This window comes from Merops nubicus, unplaced genomic scaffold, assembly GCF_000691845.1.
Source record: "Merops nubicus isolate BGI_N331 unplaced genomic scaffold, ASM69184v1 scaffold102, whole genome shotgun sequence".
In the NCBI taxonomy this organism is placed as follows: Eukaryota; Metazoa; Chordata; class Aves; order Coraciiformes; family Meropidae; genus Merops; species Merops nubicus.
Genome location: NW_008595376.1, coordinates 20,190 through 37,948, shown reverse-complemented (window position 1 = coordinate 37,948; position 17,759 = coordinate 20,190). Strand labels below are relative to the sequence as shown.

The 17,759-nt window shown below is 38.2% G+C and overlaps 1 protein-coding gene across 1 annotated transcript in view; it reads left to right on the top strand.

Moving 5' to 3' along the window:
- The window catches only part of ADK (adenosine kinase), a gene marked incomplete at its 5' end in the record, with an annotated part of 137,282 nt that overhangs the window by 101,075 nt on the left and 18,448 nt on the right, over nt 1-17,759 (top strand). The window contains 2 exons of the mRNA XM_008936002.1: nt 5,610-5,645; nt 12,665-12,779. Of these exons, the coding sequence (XP_008934250.1) occupies nt 5,610-5,645; nt 12,665-12,779 (151 nt within the window). The remainder of the gene's footprint in view (nt 1-5,609; nt 5,646-12,664; nt 12,780-17,759) is intronic.

Sequence of the window (17,759 nt, the reverse complement as noted above, 5' to 3'; positions counted from 1 at the left end):
ATATTGCTACACATTTATGGGCTGCATTAAATACCTGGATTTGATATAAGAATACTCCACCAACTGTGCCATGAAGTTAGTGGGTATGTGTATGACATCTTTGTTATAATCCAAAGGCAGCAACTGAAAATTTACTGTCCTGTCTGTGCCTTAAGCCATATTTCCAGAGTCATATTTAGTGTAAACTGGCCTGGAGCTGGAAGAGCAGAAAAAATGGCATGGCATGGTACAGCTCACTGGCCACCTTTCTTAAAAACTAGCTTAGCTTCTGCACTGTGGCAAGTATTTTATAAAGGATATACCAAAAAGGAGGGCACGTGATGATCTTGGTAAGTCATTCCTGATGACTTACCTTCTGTTAAAAAAGGAGGGATATTGTAACAAAAGATGTCTTTTATTGGTCCATATTCAGAATTGGTAGGCACAGCAGATGCTGCTGAAATCAGAGGTTCTCAGCACCTACAGAGTAAGTAAAACTAAGCATATAGCTCTGAAAGCACAGAATTTTGTAAGAAGGCTCTTTGTTAGGAGCAGGGAAGATGACAGAAGGGGTGGGCAGATAGGAAGGACAAATGTGCCTACCTAAGGAAAGCTGAATTACAAGTTTTAGTAATTACATTTTAATAGAACAGGAGACTTTCATGGCTATAATGCAGTGAGACAAATAATACATTAATTTTTGGATGTTTGTTTGTTGGGCTTTTTGTTTTGTCTTATGAAGTTTTACAAGTCTACTGTCCTTTAGCAAATCATGAGTAATAATGTCTGTTTCAGAAATAAGTCTTCAGCACCTATCTCTAAGAAGGAAGATTGTCAATATAAAATACCTTTGATTATTTGACTTGGTCTTCTAAAGAACAAAGTTAGAGACATTAGAGTCCATCACAGTGCATGAAAGTCTTTCCTGTGTCCCCATTTGCTTATTTTACTTTGTTGTCACCAATTTTGTTCCGAAACAGGGGTTTAATGTTAGAGAAGGTAGGTGAAACCACCTTTGTTACCACAAACAGGGCACTCTATAGAAAAGCAAGAGAGGCTGCGAAGAACACAAAGTTGTGCCAGGGTTGGAGATGAACTCATGTGTGGGATGGGTAGCACTAAATGATGATATTGAAGAAAGAGGGAATTATCTGAGCAAGATAATCATAGCCTCGAATGTGTTCAAGCAAACTAACAATTCATACTTCTGAAAGGAATGAAATTTTTAAGATTGATTCTTAGAATATTTTAGCAGTTAAAATAAATCTTGTAAGGTGGAGTGGTGCAAGTTCAGTTCAAGTTATAACCAAACATGGTTGGTACCAGTAGGAATGGTTCCATCAAAGGCAGACACTGAGTGGATGTTCCTCATAGTTGTTTACTGTTTCTCACAGAGTTTGCTTTTTTGTTTCTTTTTGACGTACACTCTGCACTGCACTGTACTGCAAGGGTCTTCCTCTGCTGATGCACATGCTGTATGTGTGTGTGCAGGGGCTGGGCTGAACCCCCTGAGTCACAGATTTGTTGGGCAGAAGAAGAGGATGATACTCCTGAAGATGTGAATAGGGCTTGTTATGGGCTTAATTTGGGTAAGTCAAAAAGTTTACAGTCAAACAGGAACTCCCTCACAACCTACCTGTCATCTCCCAATTAAAAAACAAACAAACAAACAAACAAAACAGTAAATTGGGGTGGGGAAGAGGAGTGTCAATTTTTTTGCCCAAAGGAAAAATGGAGAATTAAAGAGAGCTGCACAGGGTAGTACTGTAATATGTGAGTTTAGGTCATTCTGTGAGATGTTTTGTCTTCTACCAAGAAAGATGGCAGGTGAGGGATTAGCTTCACTGTCCCCTGCATTTGCTTTCTTGTGTAATCATGGGGAAATGCATTCAGTGTGCGAGGGGATCATTGCCGTCCTGCTGTTTTACCATTTCTTTATGAGATAATGTTGATTTCAGCAATGAAATGCAAATTTAGTTTACAGTGCTGCTTTTCTCCATGTAAAGATTAAAATGGACATTGTACATAATACTGTTGGTGGAGCTTTTGAAGCCATCTTTGTCGGCTAATTTCAGCAATACATGGTTTTAAATGTTCAATGCAACTGCGTGAGTTTTATGTTGGACTACGTGAACTAATTTTAACCCAACATGCATATTGTTAATCATTTTGGCTATAATTTAATAAAGTCATCACAAAAAGAAATTGAGGGTGTGTTGAGAATACTTAATATATTGTGTGCCTTCTGTGTGTTATGGGAAGCTGAACATACCATTATTGAAGTTGAGACATCTTAACTCTATAATCATAAAATTTTTCTAACACAGGGGGCTAAGAAATACTCCTAGGAATGCAGTTGCTAATGGATTCTGTGTTTGGAGGGAATGTTTCTCTTTAATTATAAATAAATAGTTTGTATTACTGGTAATAAAAGGGCTCAAAATTGTTAACAAGTCTTGTTACAATTAGCCGCAGTGTAGATTATAGACAGCTCCATTTCCTAAATGCTGGGGCTCCAACAGCAGAAAAATACATGCAGGAATGAAAATAGTTTTCAGCTAGCAAACAAGTTCTAACATAACAGCAAGGCCAGTACTAACGGAAGTTGTCTTTTTTTTTTTATTGTTCTCTCTTTAATTTATCTCACTTTCCTGTATAAACTGCTGGCTATTGTGCAAAGAGGGGAGAGGGTGTGTGTTGGCTTTGGTGACATTGTTTTACTCCCATGAAGTAAGGCTGTACGCCGTTCTTTTCAGCGTGACTCTACTTCAGTGTTTTTTTCCCCAGACTGCATGAGCCAAGTAACATTTCGCAACTAATAACAAATCCCATTTCTGCTTCAGGTGTTATGACAATAAATTTGCTGTTGCAGTTAGTAAAAAGATTATATGGTAAAAGGAGTGTGTGTTTTTAATATATTTAGTATGAAAGAGCAAAAAGATGGGGGAGAGGTTTTTATGAAATGAGATGTTCTGTTGTAGACAATATTGGAAAATAGTTCTGAAAATGCTGATTTGGAGTCATGAGTGAATAATGTTTAAAGTTTATCAAAACTGAAAGAACTGATGGGAATTGAAGCCTCCTAAGAAAATTCTGTTCTGTCGCTGTTTTGCTTTGCTGTTGTCGCATGTCATGCATGAATGAAAATGCTGCATTCTCAGGGGAGCGGTAAAGCTTCTGTGTAGGTTGTTTATTTCCTTAATCCCTCCTTCTTCGTGATTTCCAGTGTCAGATATAAAATGGAAAGCCTGTAAATATAGTGATTATCATACTGATTATCACCTGCATCAGGGAACGCACTGGCTAGCCGTTGTAACCCTAACAGCCTCCACATGTTACAGCCACTTAGATTTTAACCTGACTACTTTATTAGAGAAGTGAAGCTCAGTATGAGGTGCCCTAGGGCTGCACAGATGGGTTCTGCTTGTTTCCTGTTCTCACTGTTATTGTGAATAGATACTAAAAGGTTCTTGTCGCTTTTATCTGGTTAATTTACTTTGAACTGTCCCTGGCATTCAGGACCTGCCTCCCATTTCTCACCATTTTGCAAACACCAAACCGTAGTCCCCAAATGTGTGTTTTGAGCTTTATTATCTTTTTTACTGGAAGGGCCTTAAAATCTTAAAGGGATGTAATTCTGAGAGAGGCTGATTCTTAGGGGGCTATAAGCACAGTCTTTCCTGAAAGAAGCTGCTCGGGAGTTATTTTGAGGTTTGGTTGATAGGAGAGAAGAAAATAAAGATTGCTGTTGGTTTTTTGGCATGTTCAGACACCTTTAGATTAGAGGTCGACTGCGGGAAAAACTATGATTTTATGCTAGCTACCATGATTCATGTAGCTGGGCAGCAGACCAGGCTAAAAGATGACGCTCTAACAGGAAAATCCAAAGATGAGATACTTTTTAACAAATGTGCAATCATTTATCTTTTCTTGTGGAAGGGACAGGTCTTCCAAACCATATGTGCTGCCCCAGTACAGAAAATTAAGATGAATGTTCTTAGTCTCCCCATAAGGTAACACTACTTAACTGGAATAGTTTTTGTTTCATATACTGGTGTCCAGTTTCCTGGCCAAACAATAGTTTAACACACATGTTAATGCCCTACTGCATTGGGACATTAAAGAAATCCCCTTAGGACAGATCAGTGTAACTTCCAATTTCAGTTGCATGACCAAAAACCTGAGATTAAAGAAGTAAGTTGGCTACAGTACATAATTTTTAGTCCATTTTCTTATCCTCTGCCTTCTTACCACTCCCCCTTTTTTTTTTTTTCCCTGTGTCCTGGTCCCATCTGAGGCATTCTTGATTGTGTTGCAGTTCATTGTAAGTGCATCACTCAGAATGGAAGCTTGCAGGCTCCTTTTTTCATACGAGCATAGGCTTTGTTAATCACATGCTGGTTTAGGAAAACACTGCATGATATCTTTGAACCCTACACTCCTTCTTGACAGCCAGGCTAGCAAATGTCATTGACTGTGTGATGTACAAGAAGGAATTCAATTGTAAGTAAATTGTCAAAGTGGCTAACCTTGCCCGCACCCAATTGTCAGGACCATGATTCAGTTTTTCTGTCAACATCAGCTAAGGCTAACCCGGTCAGCCTTATGTTTCTGCAGTGAAGCAGCCCGAGGAGTTGTGCTTTTCAGCTCATCACATTTTATTAACCTCAACTTACTGTTGTTATAATCAATTGCACCCACTTCAGATTCTTCTGTTGCCCCAAACTGGCAGATTATATAGGTCCACAAGTATGTATTTTCTACAGCAGTAAAAGTTGACATAGGGACACTAGACTTAAACTGTTGGCTACGGTAGTTATTTTTGTTTAGTTGGATCAAGTCACCATTTTGGCTCAAGACATATCTCTATTAATATCACTTGGCAAAGATAATCTGGAAGAATGAAAGTTAAAACGTAGAAACTTTGAGGGTTTCTGCAGTGCTTGCAATGTTGACAGAAAGTGAGTAAGGGAAAAATACTGCTGTTGTCTTCTGTCTCCTTGCTTTTGTTTCAAAATAGTTTTTAATTGCTCCAATTAATATAAATAAGAAATGAGGACATTCTGATACCCTGACGTTTCCTCTGTTCTTTCAGGAAAAGAGCATGGTTAAATTGCCTAAAGCAGTGATTAAGACATCAGAGTATTTTAAAATGCTCATCTGATTTCCACCACAAGGGTTTGAAAACATTTGTGATCCTATTTTTTTTTAATGCACTGTAGATGACAAATGATTTTTTAAAATGGCTTGATAGCCTTTATCCCGTGAAGTGCCATACATAAATGGAGATCTGATAACAATTTCAATTAAAAATATGTCTGAAGGATGTTTGTCTGAATTTGATGTAGTGGTTTTCCAGTCGAATTCCTATCTCCAGAAGTAACTTTCCTCGCCTGGAAAAAAACATACTTTACCTTCTTTATTTGAAGTTGTGAAATGTGTTGACATTGTACTGTTGTTGGGCTTGAGGGAAGGAGGGGGAAGCTTTCGGTGCAACTATCAGAACTGAACAACTGTATATGGGTATATTGAGATAATCGTGTAAAAGGAAAACTGAATGAGTTTCAAAATGTGTTATTTCTTCATTATCTAGCACTTCATAATTAACTGTTCTTTTTTTATTATTTCAGGAAGCTGCCACTTTTGCTAGAGAGCAAGGCTTTGAGGTGAGTTAACCCACAATTGCACACTAAACAGATCCTAAAGGTTTTTTTCTTGCTGATAATGAAGTTCTTTTGGACAATGATTGATGTGCTATTATACTCTCCAAGCCTCGCAGCAGTTGCCATGGAAACTTGGCAGTCGTCATGGTTTCTTTGTTCTGCCAGCTCAGTGTTATGACGCACTCTGCTAGGTCTGCACCCAACATCGCCTACAGATGTTATTTATTGAATTTTGAAAAGCCTCTTGGGAAGCCGAGAGGTTGGGCACGGTTTCAAGCTGCCTCTGCAGATATGGGACCTGTCAGTTTGTTCAGTTAAAAAGCTACCTCATTAGCTGCATTACACTCCATAAGGATTCACTGCTAAAGCAGTGGTGAGGCAAGACTAAATAGTGAAATATAACACCACTTAAATAACTTAAACCCTGCCATATGCAGATTATCATTATGCAAATGCATTTTAGAAAGGTTGCATATAAAATTGTTAGGTTCCGATTACCGTAAACCATGCTTCTCCAAACAGCTTCTTTTAGGAGGGGTAGTGTGGAATTTGTTGCAAAACGTGTTCGAGTTGGTGTTTTCCATCTGTGCTCTAAAAATGTATGATCCTCTACTGTCTTGAAGTAAACACTGTTGATTATACAGTGATTTTCAGAGCTTTTGATTTCATCTTCTTGAGGTATTCATTTTAATAGTATCTCCCATTGGCTAAACTCAGATAACTTAATCTGGAGAACTATCAGCCATTGGTCTCGAATACTGAATTCAAACAGGCAGGTTTTAAATACTATAATTAACGTGACAACAGTTGTGCTAATTTTGCAGATAGTAAGCGATCTTACTGAAATCTAAATTGCAGAACTGAACGCACATAAATCCTTTTATGTGTTTTTTCACTGGAGTAAGACCCACCTTAATTGATTTGTTTGCAATGAAAAAGAACAGCTAGGAGTTTGCCTGCTCAGCACCCGTTTTGCATAGATAATAGAAGCCGCGCAATTCAAACCCCGTTGCCTTAAGAACGTGCCGCTTTTGTGTGTGGATGGGTGCATATAAAAAAGAGGGAAAGACTGACAGCTTTTGTTCTACAATTTAGATTTCTTTAGAACCATACACCAGCAGGTACATCAATGCCGTCGGTGTTTTAGATATTAAAGCTGTGGGCAGTCCCATTTTGTTTTATGTTTCCCAAATTCGTGTGGCTGCTTTGTAGAAATCAAGACTTTTTATCCCTGTCAGTTTTCATTTGTATAATCTGTACTGTTAGCATAAAAATACACTTTTGAGTTTATTCTATCAAATGAATGTATTTCACAGATGCCTCCAAATATAATATGAAGCATAACAAATTATTGGTACCCTCTGGTAGCTAGACAATAAAAAAAAAGGAAGTAGTGTATTAAGCCTACCCATTCTATATTTTTATTGGCCCCTTGAGCTAAAGACTTTGAATGTGCCTGGTTTAAATTCAGTTCTAGTGACAAACTCCTTTTTGCTAGTGTCTACTATCTACCATCATATTAACCTTTCCATTAGTGCTTGCTTAGAGATTTTAGCACAGTTCTTTCTGAACATCCTAAATCTGCCACATTTGATTACAGCGTATCAGTAAAGTGCACAATGATTATGATCTTATCTCTTATTACACCCTTGCATGGCAACAGCTCACATATCAAGTTTACTGACAGATCTGTAAAACTTGATCAGTGTCCACAGTCTTGTTTTCCCATTGTGCTGTGGAGGCAAAAAAAAATCACACACTACTAATAATGTTTCTTAGGAAAAACATAAAGAGTTTCAGTTAAGAACAGGAAGAATCTCCAACAACCTTCAAAGGCTTGTAAAATTCATTCTGTGATTTATATTGGGAATAGAAGACTGGCAAAACATGGAAAAGGAAAGGAAAGGACTTAAGTGACCAGAGCAAAAATCAAGATTATATTTATCATAGAAGTAATGAAAAGTTGTTCATGGCTGAATTTGAATTGCAGCCTGGAAAGAATTCTGGTTTTTAAGAAAAATAATCTGAAATATTTTAGCATAGACAATCATCTGTGACTAGCTTCTTTTTTTTTTTAATAATCTCCTTTTCTACGAGTACTTTCAACAGTTTATGTGGACTAAATACATCTTTTAGACATGGATTGACATTAGTCTATGTGAAACAGTTTTTGAAAAAAAAAAAAAAAAAAAGTAGTACAATCAAGTCAACTTCAGGAAAAAATGCACCTTTTCTGAAAAATAAAATCTTGCCATAGGGAGGAGAAAACACTTCCATGACACAAATCTCCTTTTTTCTTCATAAGAAAAATCACATTCAAAGGAATTTTTATACTTCATCTTACCAAGAGTTAGTCTTCCATTGTACTTTTCTGAAATACAAGGTATTTTTCTAAAATCAGTCACAATATTTGAAGACCATTATTTCCTTTATTTTATCTCCTCACCAACACTTACCTGTAATAATCCAAAGCAGGACATTATTTCTGATGCAGTCCCTTCCTGGAGTGCATCAGTGGTTTTATTTTTGTGAATTTCCCATTCTGTGACTTTTAAAATCTACTAAATGAAAAGTGAATTCACTGTCTGTGAATACAGTGCTTCATCCTGATTGTATGTTGCAGTCATCCCAGTAATCCATTATAATAGTCACACTTTTTGTCCCAGGGAAGCTCTTGAACTTGTTTCCCCTTGAAGTGGTAGGATGATCGTCAGTATACTTTGCTGTATGTTTGTAATAAGTTTCAAATAGCAAAACTGCCAGGACAAATGTTTTTATAAATGGTAACTTACTATTTAGTCTGTGTAAGAATTAGGAAAACAAAACCCTACTTCAGCATAAAACTTAAGATTCAATTCTGTCATCAACCCAAGAAGTAAAGTGTATTGAATGGAACAGCAGGTATCTAAGAGGTTAGTAGCAGCTACCATGCCAAACAATTTTTCCTGTTAGAGGCAAGGGCCTCCTCCTGAGTATGTATTGCTTGGGGAACCAAATTAAGGAGTTTTGCTACCCCGGACCAGATTTAGGTCTTCAAGTTAATGAGGTACACTGCACAGGGCTGCTGATTTCAGTGGATCGATGCCTGTTTAGGTCAAGGCTATGATAGCCCTGGCTATTGTGTTATCTCTTCACAGGCAAAGATCAGAAGGCATAGTTTGACAGCAGTTTTAACTGTGTGCAGTTTTTCACATACCTCTGTCTGATCCTGGGATAGCTGATGTACTTTATTTACATTCGTATTATCCACTTCCTTGCTGGAATGAATGGCACATGCACAGTATTTCAGGGGCAGCATCAATGGGCAAATCATGCTTTTGTGAGATTTGTGTGTCAGCTTTGTTAAATCGGATTCAGGTATGTAGCTGGATATGTGTGAGTATCCTGTGATTTTTGGGGCATGTTATAGAGGCTTTAGGACCATAATCCAGTACAGTCTCACCATTCCACCGTGTCTGTAGATACACGATGTTTAAGACAGTGTTGACAAGAGTGCAAGTATGAGTCAGTGCAAAACAAATACTATTAATTTCAGCTATTTGAAAATATAACATATATTCTGAACAGAAATAGGAGTGGACAACATTTCATGATGTTTGCCTGACAATGAAATGAAGAGCATAGTACCTCTACAGTCTTCAGCTGTAAATATTCACATACTACAACACATCACAGTTGTACCTTCAAAATACAACATAATGCTAAGGTGGAGACGTATTGTGGAAGAGTTAAAGCCTGCTCAACACTGAGGTTGCAGCTCTTCCACTATATAAGCTCTATTTTAGTCTTTTAATTTGAAAAATTTCAGTATAGAAAATTATTTTGGCTAAAAATGGCGAATTTAATTCTGACAGAAGATGCTCACTTACTTTTAAAGTCTGTACAGACACAAGTCTCTAAACTACTGTTTTAAAATTTCAGCTTTTTAAAAATTTGTCTTTTTTTCCTCTTAATACCTTCCTTCTCCTGTTGCATGCTTACTCTTTGCTTAATTAGTCCTGAAAAGATATACGCTTTTTACTTTCTTTTGCTGTCTACTTTATTTCATCCTTTACCTTGATTCTTCACTAATCTTTCTCCTCAGGGTCCTCCTTCCTACATATAAGTTCATCTTTATTCTTCTTTAAACTGAAGAAATCATCTCTTGATTGTGCCACTCTCCTATTATAGCTTCCTCATCTTCCTTTAAAAATTCCAAGTGTATATATGTACATTGCACAAATACCTTCAAGCTCTTTGATTTTTGTTCCTCCTTTGCTCCACTGTAAATATGCTTAATGAAGTCACTAGTAGCCACTTCCTACTTGGCAAAGAACTAAACACCTCTCTTCTGTTTGCTTTGATCTCCATAATGCTTTATTGCGTTTTGTAGCTCTTGGATCTCTTCATTATCAAGGCCTGAAATAGTTCAGAGTTAGGTGGACCCTCAGAAGACTACATATTACCAAGCTGGAGGGTGTAATTCCCCACCCATGCCTTTCCACAGCTCGTGCCACCAGCTGACTTCCTACTTGGCAAAGAACTAAACACCTCTCTTCTGTTTGCTTTGATCTCCATAATGCTTTATTGCGTTTTGTAGCTCTTGGATCTCTTCATTATCAAGGCCTGAAATAGTTCAGAGTTTAGGTGGACCCTCAGAAGACTGCATACTACCAAGCTGGAGGGCTGTAATTCCCCACCCATCCCGTTCCACAGCTCGTGAAACCAGCTGATTCTTGCTATTCACAAAAAGACGTTTCAAAACAGAAGACCAGTAATTTCATTTTTTTTTACTCTTAGCATTTTTAAGGGACTCCTTGCCTTTTGAGAACTGGGGAAAAAGTGGCCCCTGTTTCAAAACAGAAGACCAGTAATTTCATATTTTTAATCTAGCATCTTTAAGGGACTACTTGCCTTTTGAGAACTAGGGAAAAAGTGGCCCCTCTACCAGCTGATTCTTGCTATTCACAAAAAGACGTTTCAAAACAGAAGACCAGTAATTTCATATTTTTAATCTAGCATCTTTAAGGGACTACTTGCCTTTTGAGAACTAGGGAAAAAGTGGCCCCTCTTCACTTTCCTCAGACCATGCAGAGAGGTCCAAGGTTATTTTTCTTCTCTGGTGGAAGGTATTGCCTTCTAAAAGCTGTATTAATAGAGGAAGGAGGAAGTAACATGATTGGGAGTGTAGTATATGGAAATGAAAAGTGTAAGAGGATTTTAAAAATACTTACAGAGGCCAAGAAGTAAAGGGGAAATTATTTTTGTTTGGCAAATATGTATAAGTCACTGAGTTCACTGACTATCAGAAGTGGGGGAGAAATTAAACAGAGGCTAAAAGTATTGCAAAAGAGCTAGATAATTTTCATATAATTAGTCACTAGTAAATATATAGCCCAGGTATATTTTCTGTCTTTAAGAAAGGGAAGTGCTTGAAGATCAACAACATTATCAAAAATCAGCAAATAACCACAAATGAATGGCATGCAGATTATAGTTCTTGAAGTGTATTAACTAACTTGCTGATGAAAAAAAATCAATCTAATGTTAAAATTGGCAGTGCAGTCAAAGTGGCGTGCACTGTACCAGGGTTTCAAAGTAATGCTAGATGCTGATTTTGGCAGATAAAAATCAATTTATTAATAAAATAAGTTGTAGCAGCTCTGGTAAATTACTTGAAACCGCTCTGAACAGCTTTATAAATGAATTCTATTCATTATGTAATTGTGTTAAAAAATTAGTTGTGATTCATAATGAAGAGTACACAAAACAATGCAGAAATTCTTGTTATGTTTTCATATTTTCAACCCTAGGCCCTAACCAAAACAGCTACATTTCACTACAGTTGCTTGTAGGCAAGAGTAATGTGGGAAAAAAGTATGGTGTTAATACAGATAAGAATACAGGAGGACATAGTAAGTAGCACAGAGAGTAATTAAAGTCTTTCTTAATTTTCCCAATGTGTAAAAATAAAGAAATAAATTTTTAAATTGTGGCAAGAACTAGGTTTACATATTCCAAACCTAATTTGTAGAACTTACTTGAGATAAATATAAGAACAAAAGCTTCCCACACAGCATTATAAAAGGATTTGATACTTAGACAAATAACACGAATGCCTATATTTAGATTAGGTTGAAATCTAAGTAAATTAGAAATTGAAATCCTTGTGTTTCATATCATAGGGCAACTATGAGAATAGAAAGGCTAATATTCTACTGACGAGTTGTTCTGTCTGAGTTTCTTGCATCATATTAAACATTTTAAACTTGTTGCTGTCAAAGACATTAGATGGATGAGAGGTTTGAGCCGGTATGCCAGCATCTCTGTGCCTAGCTACATGTACTATGGTATACAAAGTCCCTTTAAAGCAAAGATTCCTGAAATTTTTGCAGCTTAGCCTTACTTCAGAAAATCAGGGATGTTCTATGTCCCACTAAATACAGCTTTCACCCATTGCTTCCTTGCTTCTCATTCATGCAACCAGCTGGTGAGCACAGAGCGTATTTACCTGGGCTCCAGACCCTGCAAGGTGCTGCAGCGTATGGGCACTTCACTTGCTGGGATCAGTTGCTGCAAGGGAGTTAGAGAAGCAGTATTTGTAATCCTGATGAAATCAGATGGATTACACTACTTAAAACCTGGCCAAATTAGATGAAAACCAGGCTCAGAGTTTATCCAAAGTATTCTCTTACCAATTTTATTTTAAATTTTACGATAGGTAGGGTTAGAATCCAGTCAGCACCAAAGAAGCCCACTAATTACTCATTAGGAAATGCTCTGTAACTCCTTTGTTAGCTTTGCAGTTTTGCAGCAATCGGAATAGCTGAACTATCATTATCAAGATTAAAAACAATAGTCTCATAGTACTACATAAATCTTTAGGGGAATGAAGTATTTCTCCTTTTAAAAATCTTCCTTTACTGACAGTAAAGTCTACTTTATACCTAGCTGTAAGAAAATAAGTCTTTGATCTGCTCATAAAGTTCTAATCTCTCATTGCTCCAGTATGCTGGTAACAAGAATTTTCTTTCTAACGATAGACTGAAGACATTAAAGAGATAGCCCGGAAGACACAGGCCCTGCCAAAGGTGAACACCAAAAGGCAACGAATCGTAGTCTTCACCCAGGGGAAGGATGATACTGTAATGGCTACAGGTATGTTTTTCAAATCTCCATAAATATCCCAGTTAATCAATAACAAGTTGCAGTTCTACAAATGATAGCTGTTGAATGGTAGTCAGACCATTTGCCTTTTGATGGTAATCCGTGTTTCTGACCTATTAGGCTTTTAATTGCTTTAAGATTCTGAATTTAAGACGTTAATATTTCAGAAGAATGCCTGAGAATTTAGTTTTGAACATCTTAAGTTCTCTTTTTGTAACATGGAGCTAAAATATTGATCCAGTTGGTTTTACTCAGATATATATGACTTGAGATTTTATCTGTGTAGCCATCTTTGCTGCAAACAAGAACACACTAATGCCTGCTGAGAACAGCTGTGAAACAGTATAGTATATTTAAACATTTGTGAAGAGGAGGAAGTGAAATCCAGTACTAAGTGAATTTCCAGGATTTTTTGCTTTGAACAGAAAGTCTTACTTTAGCTTTTCTCAGCCGTCTGCTCTTCTATTCTCAAAGGAGTATGTGGGAAAAAGGTGTTCTAGCAGGGATACAAGTAGTTTGTGCTGTCTAAACTGATGATGTACGACACACAGATTTAAGCATTATAAACATGACTGCCTACCTTTTGACAGTCTCTTTAATTCTGTCCACCAATGCTTCTAGACTAAATCAAGCTATTAAAAACATGTGCTGTGGCAAGCCATTTTAGTTGTTCATTCCTTCACAAGGTAAGTTATTAGTCAGGGCTGAATTCCTCCTTTGGAAATCAAGTAAAGTTGATGAAGCTTTGCACCTGAGGAAGGGGTGCTTACTCATACGATATTTGCCTCAAAATCAGAATTGGCGTCAGACTGTGGCTGCAGGGCTAGGCACTAAGTAGGTATGTCACTGCTGTATAGATCATTCTTCACAGCAGTTTGAATGATTTCTCCAATAGTTTGTTTTCTCCCCTGTTTTGTTAGCTACAAACTGGTTTAAAAGAAATAGAAAGCTGACACTGAGAGTTGGGTGCATGTGTCTCGCTGAATAATGATGGAAGTGTTGCTTCCAGGAGGAAGTTACTGCATTATGTGAATGGCCCATATGGAGGCACTCCACTTGAGTATTGTACAGTTGGCTGAAAGCTAACAGTATAAAATGTTTTTTATACGTGAGCTAGTAATAATGGTAGTAAACCTAAATCTTATATGTAACCCTCCTGTGCTCTTATTGAATTTTCACTGTGTACTTATTTTATTCGTCAAACTGGAGTTGTTAACAAATCCATTAATCCCTTCTTTGATATTTTTACAACTGGGAGCTTATTTGAGGACTGACACTTGCTAATCTTAGCTGTTTGTTCACTATGAAATGAACTTAAATTAGAGGACGCACTTTATATGCATGATAAATGCAAGATGGATAGAGAGTGTATGCAATGGTGTCAGCTACAAAAGCAAACATGATAAATGTTAAGGCAGTTTTGAGCCGTGGGATAAGCTATTCAGTGCACAGGCATAGCTGAGTCTCTTTGCTGTGTTGTTATTCATGGCAGCCAAATAAATGTCAATAATAAAAGAGAATTAAAGATTTTCATTTCCCAGAGGCAGTCCTCTAATACAGCTTGATCTTTCATTTCATTTGTAATTCGTTCTCATGTCAGGATGCAATCATTCGCTAGGCTCTGTGTGTCATGTTAAGTCATTTAATAATGATTAAGAACATAAAAATGTTTGGCCTGTGGGGCAACTCTCGAAAGAGATACCAATTTGTTATTGTTTTCCCCCTTTTTCCTTCCTTTGGTGTGGATCATCTTTTTCCCACCTCCTCACATTAAAATTATAATGGAAGAAAGAAAATGTGTCCCTTGATTTAGCATATGGTATTACCACAGAACGGTATAAGAGTTCTGCTAACAGTGTTACTTTATTTCAACACTAATTAGGTCTGGTTGTGCTTTGAAACCTGTAGTGGAAAGTGTACAAAGTTTCTGAATGATCTTTGGAAGAATTATTGCGTTTAGAAGTTGTGACCAACAAAAAAATAATTTCCTTTTTGTGATGCACAGAAGAAGAACATTTTTTTTAAAAGAGCAGGTGCTGGGTAGTTATCTAACCCACTTTTCTGAGGAAGCAATATAGTCTCAAAGACTTTGTGCCTAGATTAAAATAGTATTTGCAAAGTCACCTTCTGTTTTATATTTTATCCCAGTTAATAGTAAGAACAACAACATGGTTATTAGTTGGAAGATGTTTCTGTTGGTATCCAGACAAAAGTCCCTACTCTTTCTTTCCTTCTGCTACTGCCTTTAGCCATGTTTCATCAGCTGTTGAGTGGTTAACATATTCAGGTGGTCTCAGTTTATGTCCAAAAGAGCATGGGATGGAGCTGGGGAGTACAGTTGTGAGAGTAAAAGACTCCAAGGTGAATTAGGCCTTCGTGGGTTTTCTACTTTTTGTTCCTCCTCCCATTCCCCACTTTCCCCATGGAAGTAGAAGTGATACTAGCTCTGGCTGGAAGAAGAGGAAATAAGATGTGTAAAAGGAATTGTTGCAGGTTTTCACATCATCTGTGAAAGGGCATAGCATTATAAGATGTGGAATTTCTTCCTCTGTCTTAGTTTTATGTTGTTTTGTTTTGTTTTTAATGTGGGATGAAGAAGGCCAGATACAGCTAATCATTACATGTGGAGAGGGCTGTGGTAACAGCTGTGTTTTCCTGGACATTCCAGAGAATGGAAGTATCAACAGGTATTTGAGAAGTAGACCATAGGGCAGAAAGGTGCAGTTTGTTACCAAAAGGAAAGAAAGGTCAACCAGAAAGTTCTGAGAATATAGCTCTTAAAGATGAGGGTACGAGTTTAGACTGAGACAGCTGAAACATGTGCTTCCTCCAAAAATCTGGCCCAGACACGTTGCAAAGATGTTTAGTCATGTTATGCATGACTAAAAAAAAAAAACTAAGAATAAACTGCAGTTTATTCAGTGTTGTTTTGATGCCTACCAAAAACACTGTTGGCTCACCTCAGACCATGAGCTGTAGGCACTGAGGCATGGATTGACAAGCAACTTAGAGGTCCATGCAACTGGAGTAGACGATGAAAACGGTGGGAAACAATAACTGCATCAGCAATCCCAAAATAAGTCCTGCCCTTTTGTCAGTCCACTTGCTGTGACTGCCTAAATTATTTGTTATTTCAGAGGAGAAATTTCTGTCTCTACCATAGAGTGCATTGAGTCTTTCTACTGTCTGTTTGTATCTCCTCTGTCACAGCACTCCAGCCCCAAGGCCCCGTTTTTCTCCCCTTCCTTCCTGTTTTCTGTCAGTAGAAATAATTGCAAAGAAGAGGCAAGCTCAAATTCAAGCTGAGTGTGATCAGTGTGTTTTATAGGGAAGGAAAGGAGTGTTTAGGATTGGCACACAGGAGCTGTGGCAGATGAAGTGTTGACTGAATTAACTGTTAGCTTCTAATAAGACTCCACAGAGCCCATGCAAATGATTGTTTTCAGATGTTTTCCTCTTCAGAACATAGAATCAGAGTGGATTGAGTTGGAAGGGACTTTTAAACATAGAATCATAAAATCCTTTAGGTTGGAAGGGACCTTCAAGATCATCAAGTCCAACCATTGAGACATTAGGGCTCTAAAGTCCTCTGCTAAAACAGATCAGAATCTGTCAGGGTTGGAAGGGACCACAAGGATCCCCCAGTTCCAACCCCTCTGCCAGGAGCAGGGACACCTCCCACTAGATCAGGCGGCCCAGAGCCTCCTCCAGCCTGGCCTTAAAGACCCCCAGGGATGGGGCCTCACCCCCCTCCCTGGGCAACCCATTCCAGGGTCTCACCACTCTCATGGGGAAGAACTGCTTCCTCACATCCAGCCTGAATCTGCCCACTGCCAGCTTTGCCCCATTCCCTCTAGTTCTGTTGTTACTTGAGATCCTAAAAAGTCCCTCCCCAGCTTTCTTGTAGCCCCCCTAAGATACTGGAAGGCCACAATAAGGTCCGCTCGGAGCCTTCTCTTCTCCAGACTGAACAGCCCCAACTCTCTCAGTCTGTCCTCACAGCAGAGCTGCTCCAGCCCTCGGATCATTCTCGTGGCCCTTCTCTGGACACGCTCCCGCAGCTCCACGTCCCTCTTGTAATGGGGGCTCCAGAACTGGATGCAGTACTCCAGGTGGGGTCTCACCAACAACCCCCCTGAACAGGGACATCTGCAACTAGATCAGGTTGTTTAAAGCCACATGCAGCCTGACCTTGAATGTTTCCAGGGATGGGACATCTACAACCTCCCCAGGCATTTTTTGATAATGTCAGATTTTATCTTTTTACTGAAGAACTTGAAGGCATTCGGTCTTCTCTGTGACCCTAAAAATTAGCATTGACAAAAACATTATAATCTTCTCTAGTATCAGTCCCCAACATGACTGAATTTGGATAAAACTCTTGAAAAAAAAATAGCTTGTGAGAGACACCGGTGATGAAACCTTTCAGTACTGATGATTATGGTTTGGGAAGGAATGATACTGGTAACTGAAAATAGGATCCATGGACTTTCTCACCTGACAGGTTTATTTGAGGAAGGTATTGGGTTAATGACTTGTGGGGATGGTCCATGCTGGGAATTACCTGGCTGTCAAGACTCTCATCCCACTACCACAGCCTTCTTTCATCATATCCTTCTACCCAGGCCTGAGATTCTAGGTTTGACTGGGGGTTCCTGATCTTTATAAGTAAATTCATTTTGGGTTTCAGTACTTTTTTCTGTGACCACAAAAATTCATATGTGGGGAAAGCAGGGAGAGTTAATGAACACATGCAGTCTCCTGATTTCTGCAGCTGGAGCTTTTAAGAAACACACCAAAAATCCTAAGGTCTGGCAAGAACATGTATGTCATATCTATATGTGTGCTGTAACATTTGTCAGAATCAAATGCTGTGAAAGCTATCCCTTTTACAGAGTTGCTCATAACATTTTTAAACAAATTACTTATAGTCAGATACATTTTATGGCTGGTCTTGGCCCAGAGGGAAAT